We start from the raw sequence: 21,521 nt of genomic DNA, 5'->3' as shown, positions 1-21,521 counted from the left end.
GATAAAATATTATTTTAGATTATACTGGCCAAATCTTTTCTTATGTGTATAAGCCCTTGATAGTGGGTGTTGGTCTCACAAAAAGAAAGCAAGCAATTTTAGTAGGAGACACGAACAGGAAACGTAAAGACTAGCCACAAAGACAGAGGCTACAACGAAGATGCAGAGCTCTTGTTAGCTTGAAATCAGCTGTGGCTCTTAAATTGAAAACAGAAGAGGTATAGGAAATAAAGTTATGACTGAGTGCAGTAAATCTGAAGCTTTAGCATAATTACAGTCAAAGCAGCAATTTCTGTATTCCCTTCTCTATGTTTTACTTTCCTATATTTTTTGTTATTCTTGTCTCTTTGAAAGCTTCTAGGTAAAAAGTAGAGCAAATATAGTTGAAAATTAAATATGTTTCCTTTTTTAAGCTAGTCTTGTTTGCAAAATGTTATTAATTGGCAAATAGACAACTTAGTAGCACAAGAGGATATATGAATCTGCTGTCATATCAGTTCTTTATTAGGAATTGAATTCTTAGAACTGTCTTTTAGTAAAAAGCTTTGTGTATACAAAAGGTGACTATTCCAACACTGAGAAGGTAAAAGAAAGAGGATCTAGAGTTCAAGGCCTTACTTAGCTATATAAAACTGCATTTCTTTCTTTATTTCTTTCTTTCTTTCTTTTTAAAGGAAGGAAGGAAAACATGTAAGTAGACTATCATTACATCTTTGGCAAAGATCCCTATTTTTTAATAGTTTCAAACTTACAGAAAAGTTGTAGTAACTAGGGAGGTTGCTCAGGTTAGTAAAGGGCTTGTGACACAAATCCAAATATAAGGACCTGAATCTGTTCCTCTGAAAAATGTACATATTGGGCTCTCTGGTGTGTAACTGTAGTTGAAACGGTGTGAAAGCAGAGACAGGAGGGTCCCATTATCTCAGTGGCCAGCCAGCCTAGCTGAATTGGTGAGCTCCAGGTTTAGTGAAAGACCTTATCTCAAAATATGGTGGAGAACGGTTGAAGAAGACATCTGAAGTTGCCCGATAGTCTGTATGTACCCATGTGTACATTTCAAGAAGAATGCAGACAACTCTCTCAGTCAGATTCTCCCACTTTTAATATTTATTTCATTTGCCCTGTTTTCTTCAGTCTTTTCTTGAACTGTTTGAGACATTTTACTAATGCAGTGTCTTAACATTACTAAAAGCAAGAACTGTCCTGCATAAACATAGAATTCTCCAAGTGTGGAAATACACATTGCAAAGATAATACAGTCAATCTGAAGTCCCTAGTAAATTCTCACTGATGGGTCCAGTCATGCTGCATTTTTATTTCTTGTCAGGATTCTCATCTAAAAACTTAGTTGCATTCCGTTGCCATGCCATTTTGGTCTACGTCAGTTGCTTGGTCTTTCTTTTGTTATTCATATCCCCAGCAGACTTCAAGAATCCACATCTTATATCCTGTCATGTTTACTCATAACCAAACTACAGTCATGTTTTTCATAAAGGAATTTCACTATAATTAACACTCTGTGCATTTGGTGCAGTGTTGACACACCTTTCTCTAGGGAAGCTAACCTTGATGACCTCAGGATGTTTTTACTATAAGGTCACCATTTGTGACACTTTCTTTGTTTGTTTGTTTGTTTGTTTGTTTTTCAAGACAGGGCTTCTCTTTGAAGCCCTGGCTATCCTGGACTCTCTTTGTAGACTAGGCTGGCCTCGAACTCACAGATCCACTTGCCTCTGCCTCCCGAGTGTTGGGATTACAGGCGTGTGCCACTGGGCCCGGCTGTGACACTTCATAATTGATGAGTACCTGATGAAGAGATGTTCTAAGATAATTATCAGTATACTGCCTCTAGTTTGTAGATAGCAACAGCTAGATGCAAGCCTCTTCCCGTCTGTTTTTATTATTGTTGATGACTCCTGCCAAAAGTGGTGTTTTTCTGATACTGTAATTTCTCTCATAAAAACTAATTCTTTAACTTATGCTTGGTATGGATTTTGTGTCATACTCTCCCTTGCCTTAAGTATTATTCTAACGCTCAGATTTTTTCTGAGATGTCACCAGTGAGATGCTCCACAGGCTGACTCTTGTATTTTTTGAAATACCCTCATTATTCTTGGAGCACTTTCTAATTTTCTACAATCAGTAAAGATTATCATGAAGGTTTTTTTGCTTCTGCTCTGGAATCAGCCATTTCTCCAGAAAGTTTTTGATCTTTCCAGTGGAGGATAGCATTTAAAAGCCAGGATCTGGAAATTCACTGTATTGTATGAGTCAGAGCTAGAAAAACAGCTATTTGTGTTCATCATCAGTGCTCATCTACAACTCTCTCTGTCTGCATATGATACAGCTCTAGTACTGTCCTACAGGCTCTTCTTTAATGTTTTACTTCCATGTCTGTTACTCCTTCTGCTTATTTTCTGGATTTAATCAGTCTTTACCGTGCCAATATAATAGTGCTAACCATGTCTTCTGCCTTCCATCCAAGTGAAGAGTATCCAGAGTGTGTTCTTTCTCCAGATGTTCAGTTTTCTTGGTTGCTGGTGTGGATATTGGTGACATACTTCTGCAGGATAATGGGCTCAAAATTTTAAATGTACAGTCCAGATTCTGTAGGAACACTTGTCTACTGATTGAGACAAACAGGACAATGTTCTTCCTCTAAAGCTGGACAGTTATCACACTGACCTAGCTATGTACACCCCAAGACCACATACAAATTTTCTAAACCATGACTGGCCTAAATAACAGCCCATTTTGATAATTTCAGACTTAGTATTTTGGGGGTTAAGAAGAAATGTAACCTGTAGTCTCCATGCTGTAAGTTAGTTATATGAAGTCTTTCTTACTCCTGAGTACCTTCAAGAAAAGTGACTTACGTACCTTGTTAGCATTGGGTGCCCTTAGGGTGGGGGGAAATTGTGAGGTAACAGCATTGTCAATATTCATGTATGTTTACTATTTCGATGTTGTGATCAATTAATTATTTGTATGGTTGCAGCAAATTTAAGTTTGAACTTAAGGGCCACAGTTAAACTTTTAAATTTTATTTTACGTATATTAGTGTTTTGCCTGCATGTGTGTATGTGTACCACGTATGTGCTATTACTACAGTGGTCAGAAAAGGGCATTGGCTCTCCTAGAGTTAGAGATGATTGTGAGCTACTGTGTGGGTGCTAAGAAGCACACCCAAGTTTTCTGCAACAAATGCTCTTAACCACTGAATCATCTCTTCAGCCCCCGCAGTTGCTTTTTACATCCAACTGAATATTTGTTTTCTTTTTATGTATATTCTGTTTACCCACTTTCAGAAAAGGTATCAATGGAGGATTACAAAGGTAATACAGTTGGTAAAGTGCCTACCTTGCAAACATGAGGACCCAAGTTTGATCCTCAGAACCCACATTTATAAAACCAAGCGTAGGAGGTTGGAGATGTGGGTCAGTTGGTAACATGTTTGCTGTGCAAGCACCAGCATCTTACTTCAGCTCTCTTTAAAAAGACTGGTATAATGATGAGCACCTTCAGTTCTTGCATTGGAGAGGCAGAAGCAAGAGTCCCTGGGGCTTTCTAGCCAGCCAGTCTACCCAGTTGGTGAGCTCCAGGGTCTGTGTGTGTGTGTGTGTGTGTGTGTGTGTGTGTGAGAGAGAGAGAGAGAGAGAGAGAGAGAGAGAGAGAGAGAGAGAGAGAGAGATATTCCTGTAGCCTGGGAAGGAAGAATTTGAAGTAGATTAAATATGAAGAAAACTTATTTGCTCGCTTTCTTCTTTATGTCTGTTTCTTTCCTTTGCCTTAGACAGGTAGTTATTGCGTGCCCTATTGTAGCAGAAGTGACATTTGAGGGATAAGTCAGTACATTGCCCTGGTCCTGTGATGATGAAATGGTGGAAGCAAGCGTAGCTGAGCAGATGCTGCTGCTGGCTTACCCCTCTACCATTTCTCAACATTAAGCCTCTGGCTGCTACTGAGTTGCCATCTAAAAACTGCATTCTCCCAGCAGTAGGCTTTAAAGGTGGCCACAGAGGAGAATAATGGGGGATACCTGACTCCTTGAGTTTTGTTTTGTCTTCACCTTTTCTTTCCTTGGATTTTTAGGCAACACCTGAGCGTCTCATCATGCATTTGATAGAAGAACATTCTATTGTGGACCCAACATATATAGAAGATTTCCTATTAACTTATAGAACATTTCTTGAAAGTCCTTTGGATGTTGGGATCAAGCTTTTGGAATGGTTTCAGATTGACAGCCTAAGGGATAAGGTTAGTTTATAAATATAAAAAGCATGAATTTAACTTTAACCTTTAGATTTTATTAACAGACACTTTTGCACTTAATAGACCAAGTGGGATTTTTATTGTTGTTTTTAACGTAAAAAAAAATATGTTCACCTAAATAACTTAGTGAGCCAGTATAGACATGTGTCTGGTCATTTTCCTAGCCTTAAGAAAAGTGAATACGGGCTGGAGAGATGGCTCAGAGCTTAAGAGCGCTGACTGCTCTTCTGGAGGTCCTGAGTTCAATTCTCAGCAACCACAACCATCTATAATGTGATCTGATGCCCCCTTCTAACCTGCAGATGTACACACAGGCAAAGCACTGTATAACAACAAATAAATGAATCTTAAAAAAAAATAAAAAAGAAAGAAAAATAAAAGTGAATACAAACTACAGAAAGCAGAAACTGAAGTAAGACTGTGATATAGCTACCTGTAAACTTAGGAACCATGGTGGTAGTTTGTGCAGATATATAAAGCATGGATTTTAAGTAATACTCCATAAATTGACTTTTCAAGAAGATAGGTGGTAAGTCTTGGAATAAGACCATCCAAGCTTTTCTGAGTTACAGATTTTATAATCATTCAAAAAGTTTATCAGCACGTAGTTTCTTTCCTGTAAGGTATTTAAATCTATCTTTGGGTTAGATTTTGCACAAGTATTGTTTGCTATTTATTTATGGGATGTTGGTATATTTGTTAGAAAGACACTTCATCATATTAGTTAGAAATAAATTGTTTCCAGAAAGTAGTAAAAGTAGGGTCATAGATGGCTCAGAGGTTAAGAGTACTGACTGCTCTTCCAAAGGTCCTGAGTTCAATTCCCAGCAGCTACATGGTGGCTCATGGCCATCTATAATGAGATCTGGTGCCCTCTTCTGGTGTACATGCAGGCAAAACACTATTTCAAAAAGTACAAGATAAGCTGGGCATGGTGGATCACTGTGAGTTCAAGGCCAGCCTGATCTACAAAGCAAGTATAGGAAGCGAAGGCTACACAGAGAGACCTTGTCTCGGAAAAAAAAAAAACAACAATAACAACAAAAAAGCACAAGATAGAGGGCTGGAGAGATGGCTCAGTGGTTAAGAGCACACTGACTGTCTTCCAGAGTACCCAGGTTCAGTTCCCAGCACCCACATGGCAGCTCACAACTGTCTGTAACTCCAAGATTTGACACCCTCACACCAACATACATTCAGGCTAAACACCAGTGTACATAAAATAAAAATAAATAATTAAAAAAGAAGAAGATGAAGTACAAGATAGGGGCTTAGGAGATGGCTCAGAGATTAAATACTGTGGTCCCCAGAACCCATGTAAAGGCCAGGTGGGCATGGTAACCAGCCTGTGATTCCAGCCCCAGAAGGTGGAGCCCACAAAACTAGACATTATCAGCAAGCTCTGGGTTTGAGTGAGAGACTGTGACTCAGTGAAGAAGGTAGAAAAGTGATGGAAGATAATTCCCAGCATCAGCCTCAGACCTGCACATGGATACACAGATATGAGCATGGAAAAAGAAAATTTGCATAAAACAACATACAGATTTGCAAATCAGAGATGTGATAAGGATGTACTAACCACAATAATGAGCTCTTACAACTAAAGGACAGAAATATAAGCAACATGACTGAAAAATGAACAAATGAAAGTAAGAAGCCAGGTTTGCAAGCAAAAACTTAGACACAAATACTCATAGCACTATTGATAATTGTCAAAAAGTAGGAACAACCTAAAATCTATCAGGGATAAATCAAACATGTATGGCAGTAAAATAAATATGCATAAAAATGAAGTGCTAAGTGAAAGAAAACAGTCACAAACAACTATATGTTACATGAGTCTGTGTCTATGAAATGTCTGATGAAGTAGGAAAAATCCACGAAGAAAAGTAGATGAGTGGTAACTTTCAGAGGCCAAGGGTGCAGAATAAGAACGCATTACTTAATGAGAATGGGTTCTTCTCCCGAGATAATAAAGCAGTGGTTCTCAGCCTTCCTAATCTGCAACCCTTCAGTACATGTTGTGGTGACCACCAACCATAAAATTATTTTCCTTGCTACTTCATAACTGTAATTTTGCTACTGGTATCAATCATGATATAAGTGTTTTTGGAGATAGAAACTTACCAAATAGATCACAACCCACAGGTTGAGCAGAGCTATGATAAACTTCACGTAATGAGTATGTGACATGGTTGGATATATTAAATGTCACTGGAATGTGTGCTTTAGACAACTTAAAATGGTGACATTAGGGATATTCTGTCACAAATTTTGGAGTATAAGTCATTACTGACTTTATTAGGCACAGTATTCAAATCCACATACATTTGTTAGTTTGGAATTGGGCACCTGGTGTATGCAGGTCCATGTACCCATGAGGATGTGGAGGTTGGCATCCTCTTGCTCCCTGCATCATTGAGACAGGGTGTCACAGTGGACTAGGAGCCACCGTTGGCTGCCCATCAAGCTTCCTGAATTATCCTGTCTCCACCTTCCTCTCTGGACTTACAGGTGTGTGCCACTACACCCTGATTTGCACACATGCTAAGGGTCTGAATTCAGACCATCAGCCTTGCCTAGCCATCACTTTATACACTGAGCCCTCTCTCTAGCCCCTTGTTTCTTAGTCTGTTTTGTCCACAGGCTAAGTAAAAAATTAACTCACCGTGTTGAAAATTTGACACTTTATAGTTTTTAGATTTATTTTTCTTCATAATTTTGGTCAAGTACATTTTTAACTGTAGAAACGCTTTTAATGATCTGTTTTGATTGTGATGGCTGCCTGTACTTATGACAGACAGAAGCTTGTGTTTAAGACACTATGTGAAATACACATCCTAGGTTATGTCTTCTGGCTGAACCAAAAATAGTATATGCTGTGAAAGTAAGTGGTGCCCCTATTAAAGAACTCTTGTGTGTGAAGGAAGCCCAAGAGTAGCCACCCTGCCAGAAGGATGTGTCACAACTCCGTGCTTTCTCCTGTTTCCACAGGTGACCCGGATTGTACTTTTGTGGGTAAATAATCATTTTAATGATTTTGAAGGTGATCCTGCTATGACTCGGTTTCTAGAAGAATTTGAAAAAAATCTAGAAGATACAGTAAGGCTCAAAATAATTTATTGCTTTTATAATTCAGAGTTCTCCATACTCCATCAGCAAGAGCAACAAATTCAGAACAATTTCCATCTTCTCTCATATCTGTTATAGGATGAGAATTCCTCACCGAAATAAAATGCTGTGTCTCTTCTAAGCTCATTTTTGTTTTGGAACTAGCCTCTTGTTTGAATGTGCACTTGGTCAGGTTACCTAAGCTTTATGCCTTCTTACGTCTTAATAGAAAAAATGGTAATCTCCAATTTGAGGAGATGATGTGAGGACTGTGATGAGTAAGCCTGAAAACTTCTTTGGCGCAGAGAGTCAGTTCTGGCACACAGGAGCATAGTTCCCAGAGTGTAAGCAGGTTGAGTTGAGCACAAAAAGAAGAAAGTGGCATCCCTGGTCATTTTTTTGCCCCTCAGTTCCTGCAGCATAATTGCTCGGTGCAGAATGAGGAAGCATGAAATAAATTGGGGAACTTGACTGATGGACCATTGAGACACACCAACATCGTTTATCTCTTGCAATGCCAATGTATAGCTATTTCAGAGACATTGGAACGTGAGATTGATTCATGGGGTTCTCCGCTACCCACTCCCAATAAATAATCAAATATTTATTGAAATCTCCCACTCAAAGGTATTATGTACAAGTGCAAAAGTGATCACTCCCCTGCAAGAAATCTTCAGCTCCTTATTAGAGCCATATTATATCATATTCACAGGCATGTTAATTACATTACCTGTTTAAGAACCATTAAATATCAAGTTAGGGATAGAACTTAAATTAGAATATTATCAAGTTTACAGAAGAATTAAACATTTTTTTTGATGAAGTAGAAATTTGAATGTGTCTCAATATTACCCAATAGGAAGCCATTCTGTTTTTTTAAATAAAATTTTGGAAGATTCTACTTTGTGTAACAGCCAGGAGGGATGCAAGATAGTACAGTAAGAATTCCAGTTTGCCAGGTGGTGGTGGTACAGGTCTTTAATCCCAGCACTCAGGGAGGCAGATCTCTCTGAGTTCCCCAGGCCAGCCTGGTCTACAAAGTGAGTTACAGAACAGCCAAGGCTATAGAGAGAGACCCTGTGTGGGGGTGCGGAGATTCAGAAGATTTAGGAATAACTTTTCATTATCTAAAAGTCTGTTAAAACCCTGCTAAAAATTTTTGTTGATTGCTCTTGGCTAGCAGTATCCTCTCCAGTTTTGTTTACCTCGTTCACATGTTCTGTAGTTTATATGGTTTTGGTTCTACTCCATTGTAGAATATTTTACAGCCTGTTAGCATAGGTACATACATATACATGTTAGCCTTTTCTGCTTCACAGAAAATGAATGGTCACCTCAGGCTATTGAATATTGCCTGTGCTGCAAAGGCTAAGTGGAGGCAAGTTGTGCTGCAGAAGGCGTCCCGTGAGTCCCCACTGCACTTCAGTCTTAATGGAGGCAGTGAGAAGGGATTTGGTGTCTTTGTAGAAGGAGTGGAACCTGGTAGCAAAGCTGCTGATGCAGGACTGAAACGGGGTGATCAGGTAAATAAATCATCCTACACTTTTTTCTTTTTAATCCTACACTGAAATAAGAACTTTTATAAATGGTATGTCTGTTCCTTTTGTCTCTCTTCTTTGGGGGGAGGGGGTATTTTGAGAGTGAGAGAGAGAGAATGTGCCTGTGTGTACCAGAGGACAACTTTGAGTGCTGTTCCTCAGGGGCTACCTTTTTATTTTATTTATTTTATTTCATAGCTTCAGTGACCTGGAACTTACCAAGTTGGCTAGGGTAGCTGCTCAGCAAGCTCCAGGGATCCATCTGTCTCTACTTTCCCAGCACCAGAGAATCAAGTCCTCTTTTTCCCAACCAACCTATCTCCCCAGTCCAAATATAAATATTTAAATAGGGTTTATTTTCAAAATATTTATCATTTACTTATTACTTTTTATGGAAATTTTTATAATAGTATGGTTGAAAACCATATTCTACAGAGCTCTATCAGTGTAACCACCTATGAATGGCCCTTCCTATTTCCAAAGGATTAGGAAATTTAACCTTGGCAACCTCAGAATATTCCAAAAAGATATTCATGAATTAGCACCCTTGCAAGTTTGATATGAATAGATAGATGCTTATAGTACTTTCAAATATAGGTGACTGAAGATTAAGTTACGACATCAGAGTAACTGATGCTCATATGGTACTGCAGCTACTCTTAATAAGCAGAGTGAACTAGGTGAAAAACCAGGAAAAGGTGAAACAAGGGAGCAATTGGGTTTTTGTTTTTTGGGTTTTGTGGGGGAGGTTGCTTTTGGTTTGTTGTTCTTACTCCTTTGGGGTCTTGTTTTTAGACAGGATCTCACTGTGTGACACTGGCTGTTCTTGAACTCATTATGTAGTAGACCAGCCTGCCCTTTAGCTCACAGAAATCTTCTGCCTCCCAAGTGCTGGGGTTAATGGCATCTGACATTATACCTAGTTGGTTTATTGCTCTTAACTACTGAACCATCTCATTTGGGATCCCAAAGAAAATGAACTTAAAATACATATAATGGAAGATTTGGAAATTATACAATACAGGGTGGGGAAATCATAGTCCATCTTCTAAAAAAAAAATAATCATTGCTCACATATGGTATTATTTATTCAAGTTCTCTTTTGGTTTTTCTACTATTTAACTTTTAAGGTTATAAATGTTACTAATACTATTTCTGCCTTAATTTGTATTCTTAAAATATTTTCAAGATAATGGAAGTCAATGGACAAAACTTTGAGAATATTACATTTGTTAAAGCCCTTGAAATTTTGAGGAATAATACTCATCTTGCACTTACTGTGAAGACCAACATTTTTGGTAAGTTTTGTTGTAAAAGCCACTGACATAAAGTTTTGTTTTATTTTGTATAAATAGAAAAGCTAAAAGTCTTTTCAGTTATGTAGATGATAGTAAAATATAAACTTATTTGTGTAAGATGCTAAGGTTGTTAGTATTTTATAATCTATATTTTTCTATGACCTAAATTTCATGTAAACAGAGATACAGCTTCAGTCCTATATAAAGTATCTATTGAGTTTTTATTGTGTACTGTACAGTGCAGAGTGCAGTAAGAAAACTTAGAAGTCATGAGCAGGCTTGTTTTCTACTCCTGAGGTACCAAGCCAGCTTCCTGTAATGAGGCAAATGCCAGACTAGTTGTTTCATCCAGTAAAGTCAGTGAAGCATTGAAACCTATGAATAAGACTTTCAAACATCATGCCCTTTCTTTCTGTGTAGAAATGTTTATATAGCTGCACTATATTCTTGAATTCTGTGGTATGAGGTGCAGCCCTGCGCTATTTTGTTTGTCATATTTATATCTGAATAAAACATGTATTAAGCTTGTGTCTTTCACCAAATGTACCATTCATTTGTTTTTGTAATTTTTATGAAAGGTTCATTATTATTAGCTTTATGCACCATTGAATTTTGGTTAAAATCATGAGAAAGAATGATAAATCAAGAATAGCAATTAAAAACCAAAGACCGTTTGGGAGTTTTTATAAGACAGAGGAAGAAACTCCCTTTCTGTTGATTAGATTGCCATCAGAGTGCCAGAAGAATCCTAGTAGTGTGCCTTCCGCACAAAGATGGGAGCCTGGGGTTTGGGGGGTTTTTGCTTGTTTGGTTGTTTTGTTTTGTTTGTTTGTTTTCACTTTTTCTTGACTTTATACTATGTTCAGTCATAGAGAATAATGGAGCCTTTGTGTCTTTCCTCATTTCATGTGAGTGCCTTGGATATAATTACCTCATGGCAACTTGTCAATGGACCATTTTCCAGCATGTTTGTATGTCACCATGGAATAAAGAAAAAGATGCCTTCAGAGTTTTTACTCTCTAGGGTTTAGACTGTCTACTAATGCCAACTTTTAGGTTAAATTAAAGAACTCCAGGTGTGAAAAAAATGAAAGACACGTTTACTCTATCACCTTGAGCCAATTATTAAATTTCTCCTAAGCTTCTTTTCTCAGGTGTTATTATCAAATTCTTATGGATCTAATTCCTGAGAGTTCTTTGCGCCTGTCACACACACACACACACACACACAAAGAAAAATAAAACAAACAAAGAAAGTACTTACTGATACCAGGTGTTTAGCCCATTTACTCCATGGGCCCTGGAGTAAAAGGGAAGGTTTATGGATATAAAAAGCATAACCTAAGAGCCTCTGCATAGTAAGAATGCTTTTAGCCCCGAGCCTCTGCATTATCAGCTTGATAATATTGGGGGAAATGTAGATTTTAAGAACCAGTGTTGCAGATAAACCTCCATCAGATCTGAATAGCATTGCAGACGTGAAAACCAAGTGTCACAGCTGTAGCCGCTGGAACAGCCACAAGCACCGTTGTTCTTCACAAAATTTAAGCATTCAAATTCCTAGTTAAAAATTTGAAAGTGGGGGCCTCTGTTTTGATGGTATTTTACATTTCTCTATTGTTGTCTTGATTGGTTTAAGCTTTCTGTAGCCATTATCACTTCAGATAGATACTGCCTTTAAACCCCCTCTTTATCTCCTTTCCAAATCTAAGATCAGTATTTTCTGTTGTGTCCTATATAAGGTTTTTGGGGGTTTTGTTGTTGTTTTGTTTTGTTTTTAATATTTACTTATTGTTTGAGGCAGGATGTAAGCTAGAGTAGCCTCAAACTTGTGATCTTCCTGCGTTAGCCTTTTTAATGCTGGAGTTGGGAATGCATCTCTGTGGCCCCAGAAGTACTAGTGCTGGGGTTTTTGTTGTGCTCAGGATCAAAAGCCAGAACCTTATACATGCTACTTACTCCGCTGAGCTGCCTACCCAACTCTGGATAGTTTCCTTTTCTTAACTTAGTTTAGTTTTTGTCTGTTTGTTGTTTTTTGGTGTGTGTTTGTTTGTTTGTGGAGGTAGGAGAACAATAGATCCAAAGTGATGATGCAAGTTCATAGACATATATCTGCCACAGGACACACGTGGACATGAGAGGACAACTTTCTCTTTCCACTTTGTTTTTAGGCAGGGTCTCTCTTGTTTTTGCCACCCTAGATAGTCCAAGATGGCTGCCCACATGCTTCCTGGTGATGGCCTTGTCTTACAGGTGAACACTACCACATCCAGGATTGCACTCAGGTTATCAGGCTTATAGGACAAGCAGTTTCACCCACTGAGCCGTCTCATCAGCTGCTGATCCTATTTCTACTATATTCATTCTGGTGTTTAAAATGTTCAGTGATTTTGGCTTTTAAATTTTAACTTTTAGTTTCTGGAGTAAAATTTTGGTTGTGAGCCTAGCCTTTAAACAGATGAGCTATCTCTCTAGCCCTAGATTGTACCTGTTTTTGTTTTTGTTTTCTTTTGTTTTGTTTTTCGAGACAAGATTTCTCTGTGTAACAGCTCTAGCTGTCCTGGAACTCTCACTGTAGATCAAGCTGACCTCAAACTCACAGAGATCCTCATACCTCTGCCTCCCAAGTGCTAGAATTAAAAGATTGTACTTTTTAATCTTTTCTGGGATTTAGTTTTTCCTCCATTAGCTTTGGGTTTATTGTTGTTTGTTTGTTTGTTGTTCTTTTGTTTGTGTGTTTGTTGATACACAAGGTCTTGTGCTGCCACACAACAACTTGCTATGTAGCTCAGGCTAACCACCCTTCCTCTGGAGTGCTAGATTACATACATGCACCACCATTTCCACCTGAGATATAAATAAGTGCCTTTTAAAGCATTGGGTCGTCTTACGTGCGTGTTGCATTCAGAGGACTCTGCTACCCTTCTGTTCTCATAACTGAACATTAGGATACTGTGTCATTATCTGGCCTTAGTCTTTATTCATTTTCTTCTTCTCCTACCACAGGGATTTTTGAATGTCACATATACTTAGAATCAATCCACCTTTCCTTTCTTTGTCTACAAATTTTTTGGGTTTAGTTTTGGATTTTTTGTTGTTTTTTGGGTTTTTTTTTTTTTTTTTTTTTTTTTTTTTTTGTTTGTTTGTTTGTTTTTTCATTTGGAGTTTTGTTTGTTTTCAACACAGAGTTTCTCTGTGTAGCCTTATCTGTCCTGGACTCAACTTTGTAGATCAGACTGGCCTCGAACTCACAGCAATCAACCTGCCTCTGCCTACCTGAATGCTGAGATTAAAGATGTGAACCACCACACTTGACTTCTTTGTCTACTTTAAATCTAATTTTCAAAATCTTTTCTTATAAAACAACTTTAGGAAGCTACTGCTCCACTCCTGCTATCTTAAGTAGTTTCTTAGACTATAGTCTCCCTACACCAGTTTTCTTACCTGACTACAAGTTCCACAATTTAGCGACATGTACAAACATGTGGTATAATATGTGTAGTTTGTCTTAGCCACTTTGTGGGTCCTTTTTTTCCCACCCTTTATCCCCCTGCTTTCACCACCATCACTAGATAAGAGAGAAAGAAGAATGGGGGGAGGGCGGGGATTAGGCAGAACGAGTGCACAACTACTAACAAATCGCAACCAACAGCCCAAAATGACTCACAACCACTAACCTCACCCCCTTGGGGCCCTAGCATTTATATATTTTTTTGAAAATTTCCTAGAATTCCAAACATCACACAATTGCAGAAACTGCAGCTGGCAAAACTACATCTACTAGAGCACGAGACAAATTATAGTCAGCTGCTGCAAAGCAACCTCATATACCCACATCTGGGATTAAACGAAAACATAGTCTTGTATTTCTGTGTTTTTTAAAGAAACCAAAATTCCATAATTCTCACTTCCTAATGTAGCAAACATTATTAAATAGATAAATATCTTCAAGTTTAGCTTGAAAAGCTATTTTTATTTTTGCCAAGCAGTTTAAACAAAAGTGAAAAAATTTTAATAGATGCTGAAAGAAACTTGAATAAAGCAAAATATCTTTCAAAAAAAAGAATCCTAAAGATATCTAATACTTTGAAGGCAAAGTAAAAATGTCTTTCTTGGGTCTAGAGACATGGTTCAGTGGTTAAAAGCATTTGTTTTTCCAGAGGACCTTAGTGAGTTCTGTTCCGGCACCCACCTGCAGCTCCAGATTCAAGAAATTTGATGCCCTCTTCTGGACTCAGTAGGCACGTGGCTACCCATGTCAGACACTCATATGTACACATAAATGAAAATTTCATTTTTAATGTCATTATTATATGCTTGCATCATGCTTTGGCAGTGTGGTCTCCCCTTTACTGAAGAACCTACAGATGGGAAAAAAATGCTTAGCAGTTCTAACAGAAACTTAAGATCCACACTATGTAAGGAGTTCAAAAAGCTGATATGGTACAGGTAAGAAGAGCAAGACTCCAAGGCTAGCCTGAACTACCTAAGACCCTATCTCCAAAAAAGTAAGAAAGAAGGAAAGCATGTGGGGGCTGAGGCAGGATTGAAAATTCAAGGCCTGGCTGAGCTGTCTCAAAAAATAAAGAAAAAAGAAAAGAACAAGTAATCAATTTTTTAATGGGCAAATTATCTAAACAAATACTTCTCAAAAGAAAAACAAACATGGTCAACAAATATTTGAGAAGGTGGTCAGTATCACCGAACCATCAGAGGAACTACAAATCTAGACCATGGTTATCTTCTGTATTAAGTAACTTTAAACAAAGGAGAAACGGTATAGCAGATGTTGATGGTGGTTATGTGTGGGAAAGGAACTTAGCATAACTCCTGTGGAGAAGACAAGTTCCTCATACAGCTAAACAGAACTAGTGTGTGAGGCTGCTGTCTCTCTCCTAATGGATAGCCACAAGAAATGAAGACAGAAACCAAGAGATACCTGCATGCTGTTTATTGCTGCTTTCAGAAATAGCAAAGATTAGGAATCAGCCTGAGGCCCGTTAATAGGTAAAAGGATGGTGTGTAATATTCAGGAGTATTAAGCCATAACAGAGGTCAAATCCTGACACTTGGCCAAAGTGAATGCAACTGGAAGATATTACGCTAAGCTTATCCAGTCTAGCACACAAAGACCAGTATGACTTGTCTCTTCTGTGGCAGCAAAAGCAGTGTTGACCTAAATCAGGCTAAAGATTGCTAAAAACTAAGAGGTGGCGGGGGAGGGGGGTGCAAAAATGGAAGAAGGGTGGTTGGGCATATGATGATTCATGTTGCATAAGTGTATAAAGTAACATCCTGATCTCTGTAAGTTAAGTACGGTTATTTTTTTTTTTAACAAGCCCAGGGGAGTGGCATATACATGTAATCTCAGCACTTGGAGGCTGAAGCAGAAAGGTAACTGAGAGTTCAATCCCAGCCTGTCAAGAAAATCCTGTGTCAGAACACCAAAAGGGAAGGAAGCAAGGGAGGAAAGCAAGAAAGGGGGGAAGTGAAAGAAGGACAAGGACAGAGCGAAGCACCCCCTGGGCGGGGCTGTCGCTCAGGGATGCTAGACTGAGAGAGGCAGGCCGTCTCCTTACATAGCCCGTGCTTTCCACACACGCGGGCAGCCGACCCGTTTCCTTTCAGCTTTCCCCAGTGACTTAATTTTATCATGTTGGGGATCTAGCAGATGATTTTGAAATGAGTATGCGCCTGATAAGGTGATGCTATATATTGGTATAAAACTTTTTAGTGAGGAAAAGGAAAATGAGTTTGTTTCTTTCCACAGTGTTCAAAGAATTGCTCAGTAGGACTGAACAAGAGAAATCCGGTGTTCCTCATATTCCCAGAATTGCTGAAAAAAAAAGTAATCGCCATTCAATACAAGATGTCCCAGGAGATATTGAACAGGCACCACAGGAAAAAGGAAATAAGAAAATTAAAGCAAATACTGTTTCGGGTGGAAGGAACAAAATCAGGAAAATTTTGGATAAAACACGATTTAGTATCTTGCCTCCAAAATTATTTAGGTAGGTAATGCTCATCTACTGTGTGGGGATTTTCATGTTGACTGAGTTTTTATTATAGGGAAGAGAGCTTTGAGTCATGTTTGTCTTTATACATCACAAAATTTTCAAATAATACACGAGTAAAAGCTAAAAACTTCCCCCATTATCTCTGGATTTATCAGTGTCTAGTAGCTTGTAGTGTTGTAAATTTTAGGAAAAAAGTTGTTTTATGTTATGTATTTTTATGTTTTGGGTCCAGTTTCAATCACTGGATCTGTAAATTTGGACATGTTGGATCTTGGGTCGCATTCATTGCTAGTAATTTTTTGGTTTTTAAATAACATTTTTCGCTGCTGGTATTACTTCTCCTGAATTCTAATGGTGAAGTTTTTGATATTTGGGGTTTTTGAGATAGGCTTGTCCGTGTGTATATCGCATGCTAGCACGGACTCAAGAGCCTTCTATTCTGCCCCAGACTTTTTGGCTTATATTCATCATGCCCAGTTTAAATATATTTTTTGTTTCAAAAATGAGGTATTCCCCAAAACTGAGTAATGGTTTGTAACATGCAAGTTAAGGTTTGTAAAATAATGGTTGAATCAGTTCACTGAAGTGTCATGGTTAGAAACAACTCCAGGATATGTATTATAAATTTTCAAAAGCAATTACAAAATACTAAGCAAGTGCGATATATAAAACAAAAAACTTGCTCAGTACTTGGTGAATAAATTAAGACAATGTAGTCAATGACAAAAGGACAAAAGGTATATGCAAGTAAAATACATATGCAGTTTTCTGTTTTTGTCAGTACTAAAAATCTCACGCTAAGAAAATGGCTCCATTTGTAGAGTGCTAGCCCCTCAAGCATAATGACCTAAGTTCAGACCCTAACATCCACATTATAACAAGCTAGGTATATTAGCTAGTGCCTGGAATTTTACTTTCCAGGTAGGGACTCACAGATCCCTGAGTTTTCCTAGCCATTCAGTCTTGCAGAATTGGTAAGCTGGCACCAGAGATTCTCTGTTGCTTGTCTGAAAAAAAAAGAAACATAGAGATTAAGGAAGATAGTGGATGCAAGCCACTGGCCGTTTACACACATGGATGGACACAAACATATGGATGCCCCCATAAAACACACACACACACACACACACACACACACACACACACACACACACCTCAAAGATCAGGAAGTATTCTTTACAAGTTCTTACTTCTAGCCAGGGAAACAAATTTTCTCTTAATTTGTCACACAGTCAAAACTTGAATATGATGGCTTTGCTCTAATTCCGCTCTAGAGCTCATGGTTCATTCGTTTCTGTGTCGGTGCTTCCATTGAGGTTAGTAGGTTATGAAAACCATAACTTTAAAATAGCAAAAAATATCTAATACTGTACATATCAGCAAACACTAAGACCAATGGAGGTTGGGTCAAGAGACTATTAGATAATCCACACTGACAAGGTTGAGGAGTGTTTGAGATGACTAGAAGTCACTGTGGATAAGGAAAAAAAGAAAAAGAAAACCTAGGACCCAGAAAGCAGAAAATAGTTCCCATGTAAAGAAAGTTCCTTAGCAGGTAATGCCTTGAGTTGTATTTCAAGAAGCCCTGAAGGCTTGGTCTGGAGTGTGTACGTCATTGTAGTACGGTGATGTCATATGTCATCTACAACTAGAGACCCTTTCTGAGCAGCTAAACCAGTGGCATTATGCACATTCTTTGGAGAGTGGAAATAGGTTACTAGGCATGGCCTCCAGGTTCATAGCAGGAGACACACAAGTTGCTGTCACCAGGGGCAGTTAGTTGAGCATTTCCCACATGATAACTTTGTATTGGTACCAAAGGAAGAGAAATCTACTAGAAATGGGTTTGTTTAAATTAGGTATGTATTTTTATTTAATTTTTCATTTATTAATCAGTAAACACAGTTGAGTCTTTTGCTATCTGCTATACCTCTCTTCCCTTATGCGTGCAGTAGAATGCAGTGCCAATCATTTTAGTCACTAAAACCCAAAAATCTAGTCAAACAGATTTTTGAAGCCAGTTTTGTAAGAATTAGTTTCTCATTTTTATGTCAGACCAGCTACTCTGTATTTTTTTAGAACATGTACTATTATTTTTGACACTCAAACCATTAAAGTGAATTTGGATAATTTTTTCTTAAAATTTTTGGGAGACCTTCCCCACATAAGGCAGATGTTCTGCCATTAAGCTATATTCCCTGGGTAGTTCCTGCTGGCATTAAATTCACTGTGTAGCTCTGGCTGGTCTCAAACTCTTCATCCCTCTTTCCTGTTCTTCCCAAGTGTTAGAAGTACAGGTGTGCACCACCACATCTAGCTGAAGTGTGCTACCCCGCTAGGTGAGGGTACATATGCCTCATACAAGCCTGGCATCCTGAAACTCACCAGAAGGCTGGCCGTTTTGTAGAAAATAAAAACAGGAAATGGACTGAGACTATAAACACCCAAAGTCTCCTCCCAGTGGTATACTTCCTCCACAAGCCTGCACTATCTAAGCTTCCCTAGATAGTACTACCAACTGGGGAAGAGGTGTTCAAGTATTAAGCCTATCAGGGACAAACTCATTCAGACCACCACAGAGGTTCACTCTTTCTGCAGAACTTAAAATTCATTTATAGGGGGAAAACATCACTGACATCAGTAGATAATAGGTAGATAGTGTGAATTTAAATGATCCATATAGATGTTTATACAAGGATGCAACGCCCTTCCCATAGAGCTCTTTGATGGTGGTGATGATGATGATGATGGGGGGGATGCTCTGCTGTGTTGTCCTGCTGGCCTCAAACTCCTGCGGCCAAGTGATCCTCCTGCCTCTCAACAGCTAAAATACACCAAAAGTACATATACGTACAAGAGATTGTACAAGTAACAGGCTTGGGTTTTTTTTTTTTAATAAAGCACAAAAGTTTTCCCCCTGTATCTTCCAGTTTTCCTACTTTAAATACTTTCTTTGAATTGAAATAAAAAGTTAAGTAATTTTTCTAGGTGGTATCGCACACCTTTAATCCCAGCACTTGGAAGACAGAGGCAGGCAGATCTCTGAGTTTTAGGACAGCCTGGTCTACAGAATGAGTTTAAGGACAGCCAGGGCTACACAGAGAAACACTGCCTCCAAAAAGCAAAACAAAATAATAAGTTTAATTCTATAGTAATTTAATAGTAAATATTGATTCTATAATTTCTGACTATCTCCTGCATGCCACGACTCCTTAAGAAAGGCATGGAAGACAGATTCTATTTCTTCCCATATACCTTCACGAGAGCAGGGGAACTCTGAGTGTCTCTGGGAGCAGAAAGGAAAGAATGTTTTAAAAAGAAAGAAAGAATGAAAGAAAGAAAGAAAGCAAATAAGTGGAAAATTATCCTTAAAATCAAAACAAAAATAAATTATTAATATGAGTGAGCTGAATAACATCTGTAAATTATGACATAAAAGTATGGTTTTTATTAACTCATTAACAGTTCAGAAAATCAGATTTCCCCTTTTTCAGACCACTCTGTCTTTAATTCTATTTTTAATCACAGCTGCCCAAGTAGCCTCACTAGATCCGCTTTGTTTTGCACATCAAGAACTATTTTTCTCTCCATATATCAGAGTATTTTTTGTTTGCTTTCAATGTTGGGGTTATTTTGTGGCCTCTTTGGTTTCATAATAAAACTAATTACTTTTATTCTAAATAAATTTAGTGTCAGGGAACTAATTATTGAGGAATTTTTCAAAAATGTCTTGTTTCTGTTACTGCATCACCTCTCAGGAGACTGTTTTGGTAAGAAATGGCATAATTACTTTTTAAATAGGCTTTATCAGTTCAACTTTAAGCATGGATTTTTTTGCCAATTGTTTCATTCCTGTCATAGCTTGAATTGTGCATGACAGAGTTTTCATGTCTACATGCTCACACCCAATTACCATGAATTTACAGTCTACGTTATACAAGTATAGCTAGATAGTATTGTATTTGTTCATTATTAAAAAGCAGAATTAATGTTTAAATGGCATCAGTGATAATAGTAAATATTAAGAACTTTTAATATTCTGTGATTTTGTCTCTATAGTGAATTCCATTTAACAACAACAACAAAAAAAATCTGACTTAGGGCTGGGGACATAGCTTAACTGGCAAAGTGCTTGCCCAGCATCTGAAAGGCTCTGTGTTAGATCCCAGGCACCACATTAAGCCATAGGATACCAACACTTTGGAAGTGGAGGCAGGAGGATCTGGCGTTCAAGGATATCCTTACTATATAGAGTGTTGAAGGTTAATTGCAGCTACAAGAGACCCGATATCAAAAAGAAAAAGAGTAATTTTAGTTTTTGTTAGAGTAGGTCACCTTTTTAAAGGCTTGTTTCCTTAGAGTTGATTACCAGACATTATGAATTCAAAAATTTGGTAGGTTTATTTTCAAAAGTCAGCTAAAGGAAGACTTGTTTAAAAGTAGATCTTTAAATACTCATGATTTAAATACTCAACAGCATTTCTTTTCTCTTCTTAGCTAATCTTAAAATGTTTAATTGTTACAGCAGCAACCAAGTTGTAGAGAACTAGATTAGGGTAAGCATAGATTATTTAACCAGATAAAGCCTTTCCTTTCACAAGAGTGGATTGGCTTGTTTGAATCAGTTGCATTGTAGCGTGTCTGCTTCTCAGTGTCAGTTTTTTTTTTAAAGTTCCTCTTCTATAGGTTTGAATTATTCTCATTTTAATTTGGTAAAAGTACTTAACTCTCTTCATAAAAATAGGAATACTGTTTTTCATCTACTTGAGCTGCCTTAGCCCTTGTAATAGTCCCTCAACTAATGGCCAGCTAGAAAAAGGAATTGGCCCAAGAGAGCCAGCTAATAATAGTCTGTCTGCCATCACAGTACATTCCTTCCATGCCACACCTTCATGCCGTCCTGACGAAGCAGCTCTCTCTTTCCTGGCCGTTTTTCTTTTCTTGCTATTAACAGTCTGTTATTCTCCATCTTGCTTCATTTCATAGTCTGCCTAAATCCTATGTTTTGCTTTAATATATTCTAAATATATTCCATACCACTCATTTTTTAGGTTGTAGTTTAATCTTTTCCATTATAATAGGTAAGTGTTCTATGATAACCTCTGTATAACAAGAACAAAATGGAGGGCTGTGCTAGTAACATTCAGATGGGAATAGATACTAAGGAAAACATTTCAACCTAAGTTAGTTTAGGGTGAGAACTCTTGTTTTGGTCATTGGTGATGGTGAAATCTTTTCCACTGTGATTTTAAATTCCGTAGAACAGTTTTACTTTATAATTAAAC

The 21,521-nt window shown here is 37.9% G+C and overlaps 1 protein-coding gene across 18 annotated transcripts in view; it reads left to right on the top strand.

Annotated features, from left to right (window-relative positions):
• Positions 1-21,521, top strand: part of RAPGEF6 (Rap guanine nucleotide exchange factor 6) — a 185,534-nt gene that overhangs the window by 108,018 nt on the left and 55,995 nt on the right. For all 18 annotated transcript variants that reach the window (XM_084762393.1, XM_084762379.1, XM_084762389.1 and 15 more), the window contains 5 exons: positions 4,093-4,257; positions 7,267-7,374; positions 8,703-8,906; positions 10,111-10,219; positions 15,990-16,230. In XM_084762393.1, coding sequence (XP_084618519.1) covers positions 4,093-4,257; positions 7,267-7,374; positions 8,703-8,906; positions 10,111-10,219; positions 15,990-16,230 — 827 coding nt within the window. The remainder of the gene's footprint in view (positions 1-4,092; positions 4,258-7,266; positions 7,375-8,702; positions 8,907-10,110; positions 10,220-15,989; positions 16,231-21,521) is intronic.

The sequence above is a fragment of the Acomys minous genome (genome assembly GCF_964271855.1).
Source record: "Acomys minous genome assembly, chromosome: 16".
NCBI classification, from domain to species: domain Eukaryota; kingdom Metazoa; phylum Chordata; class Mammalia; order Rodentia; family Muridae; genus Acomys; species Acomys minous.
Note: the sequence above shows the minus strand (reverse complement) of the source record. Positions and strands in the feature narration are given on the sequence as shown.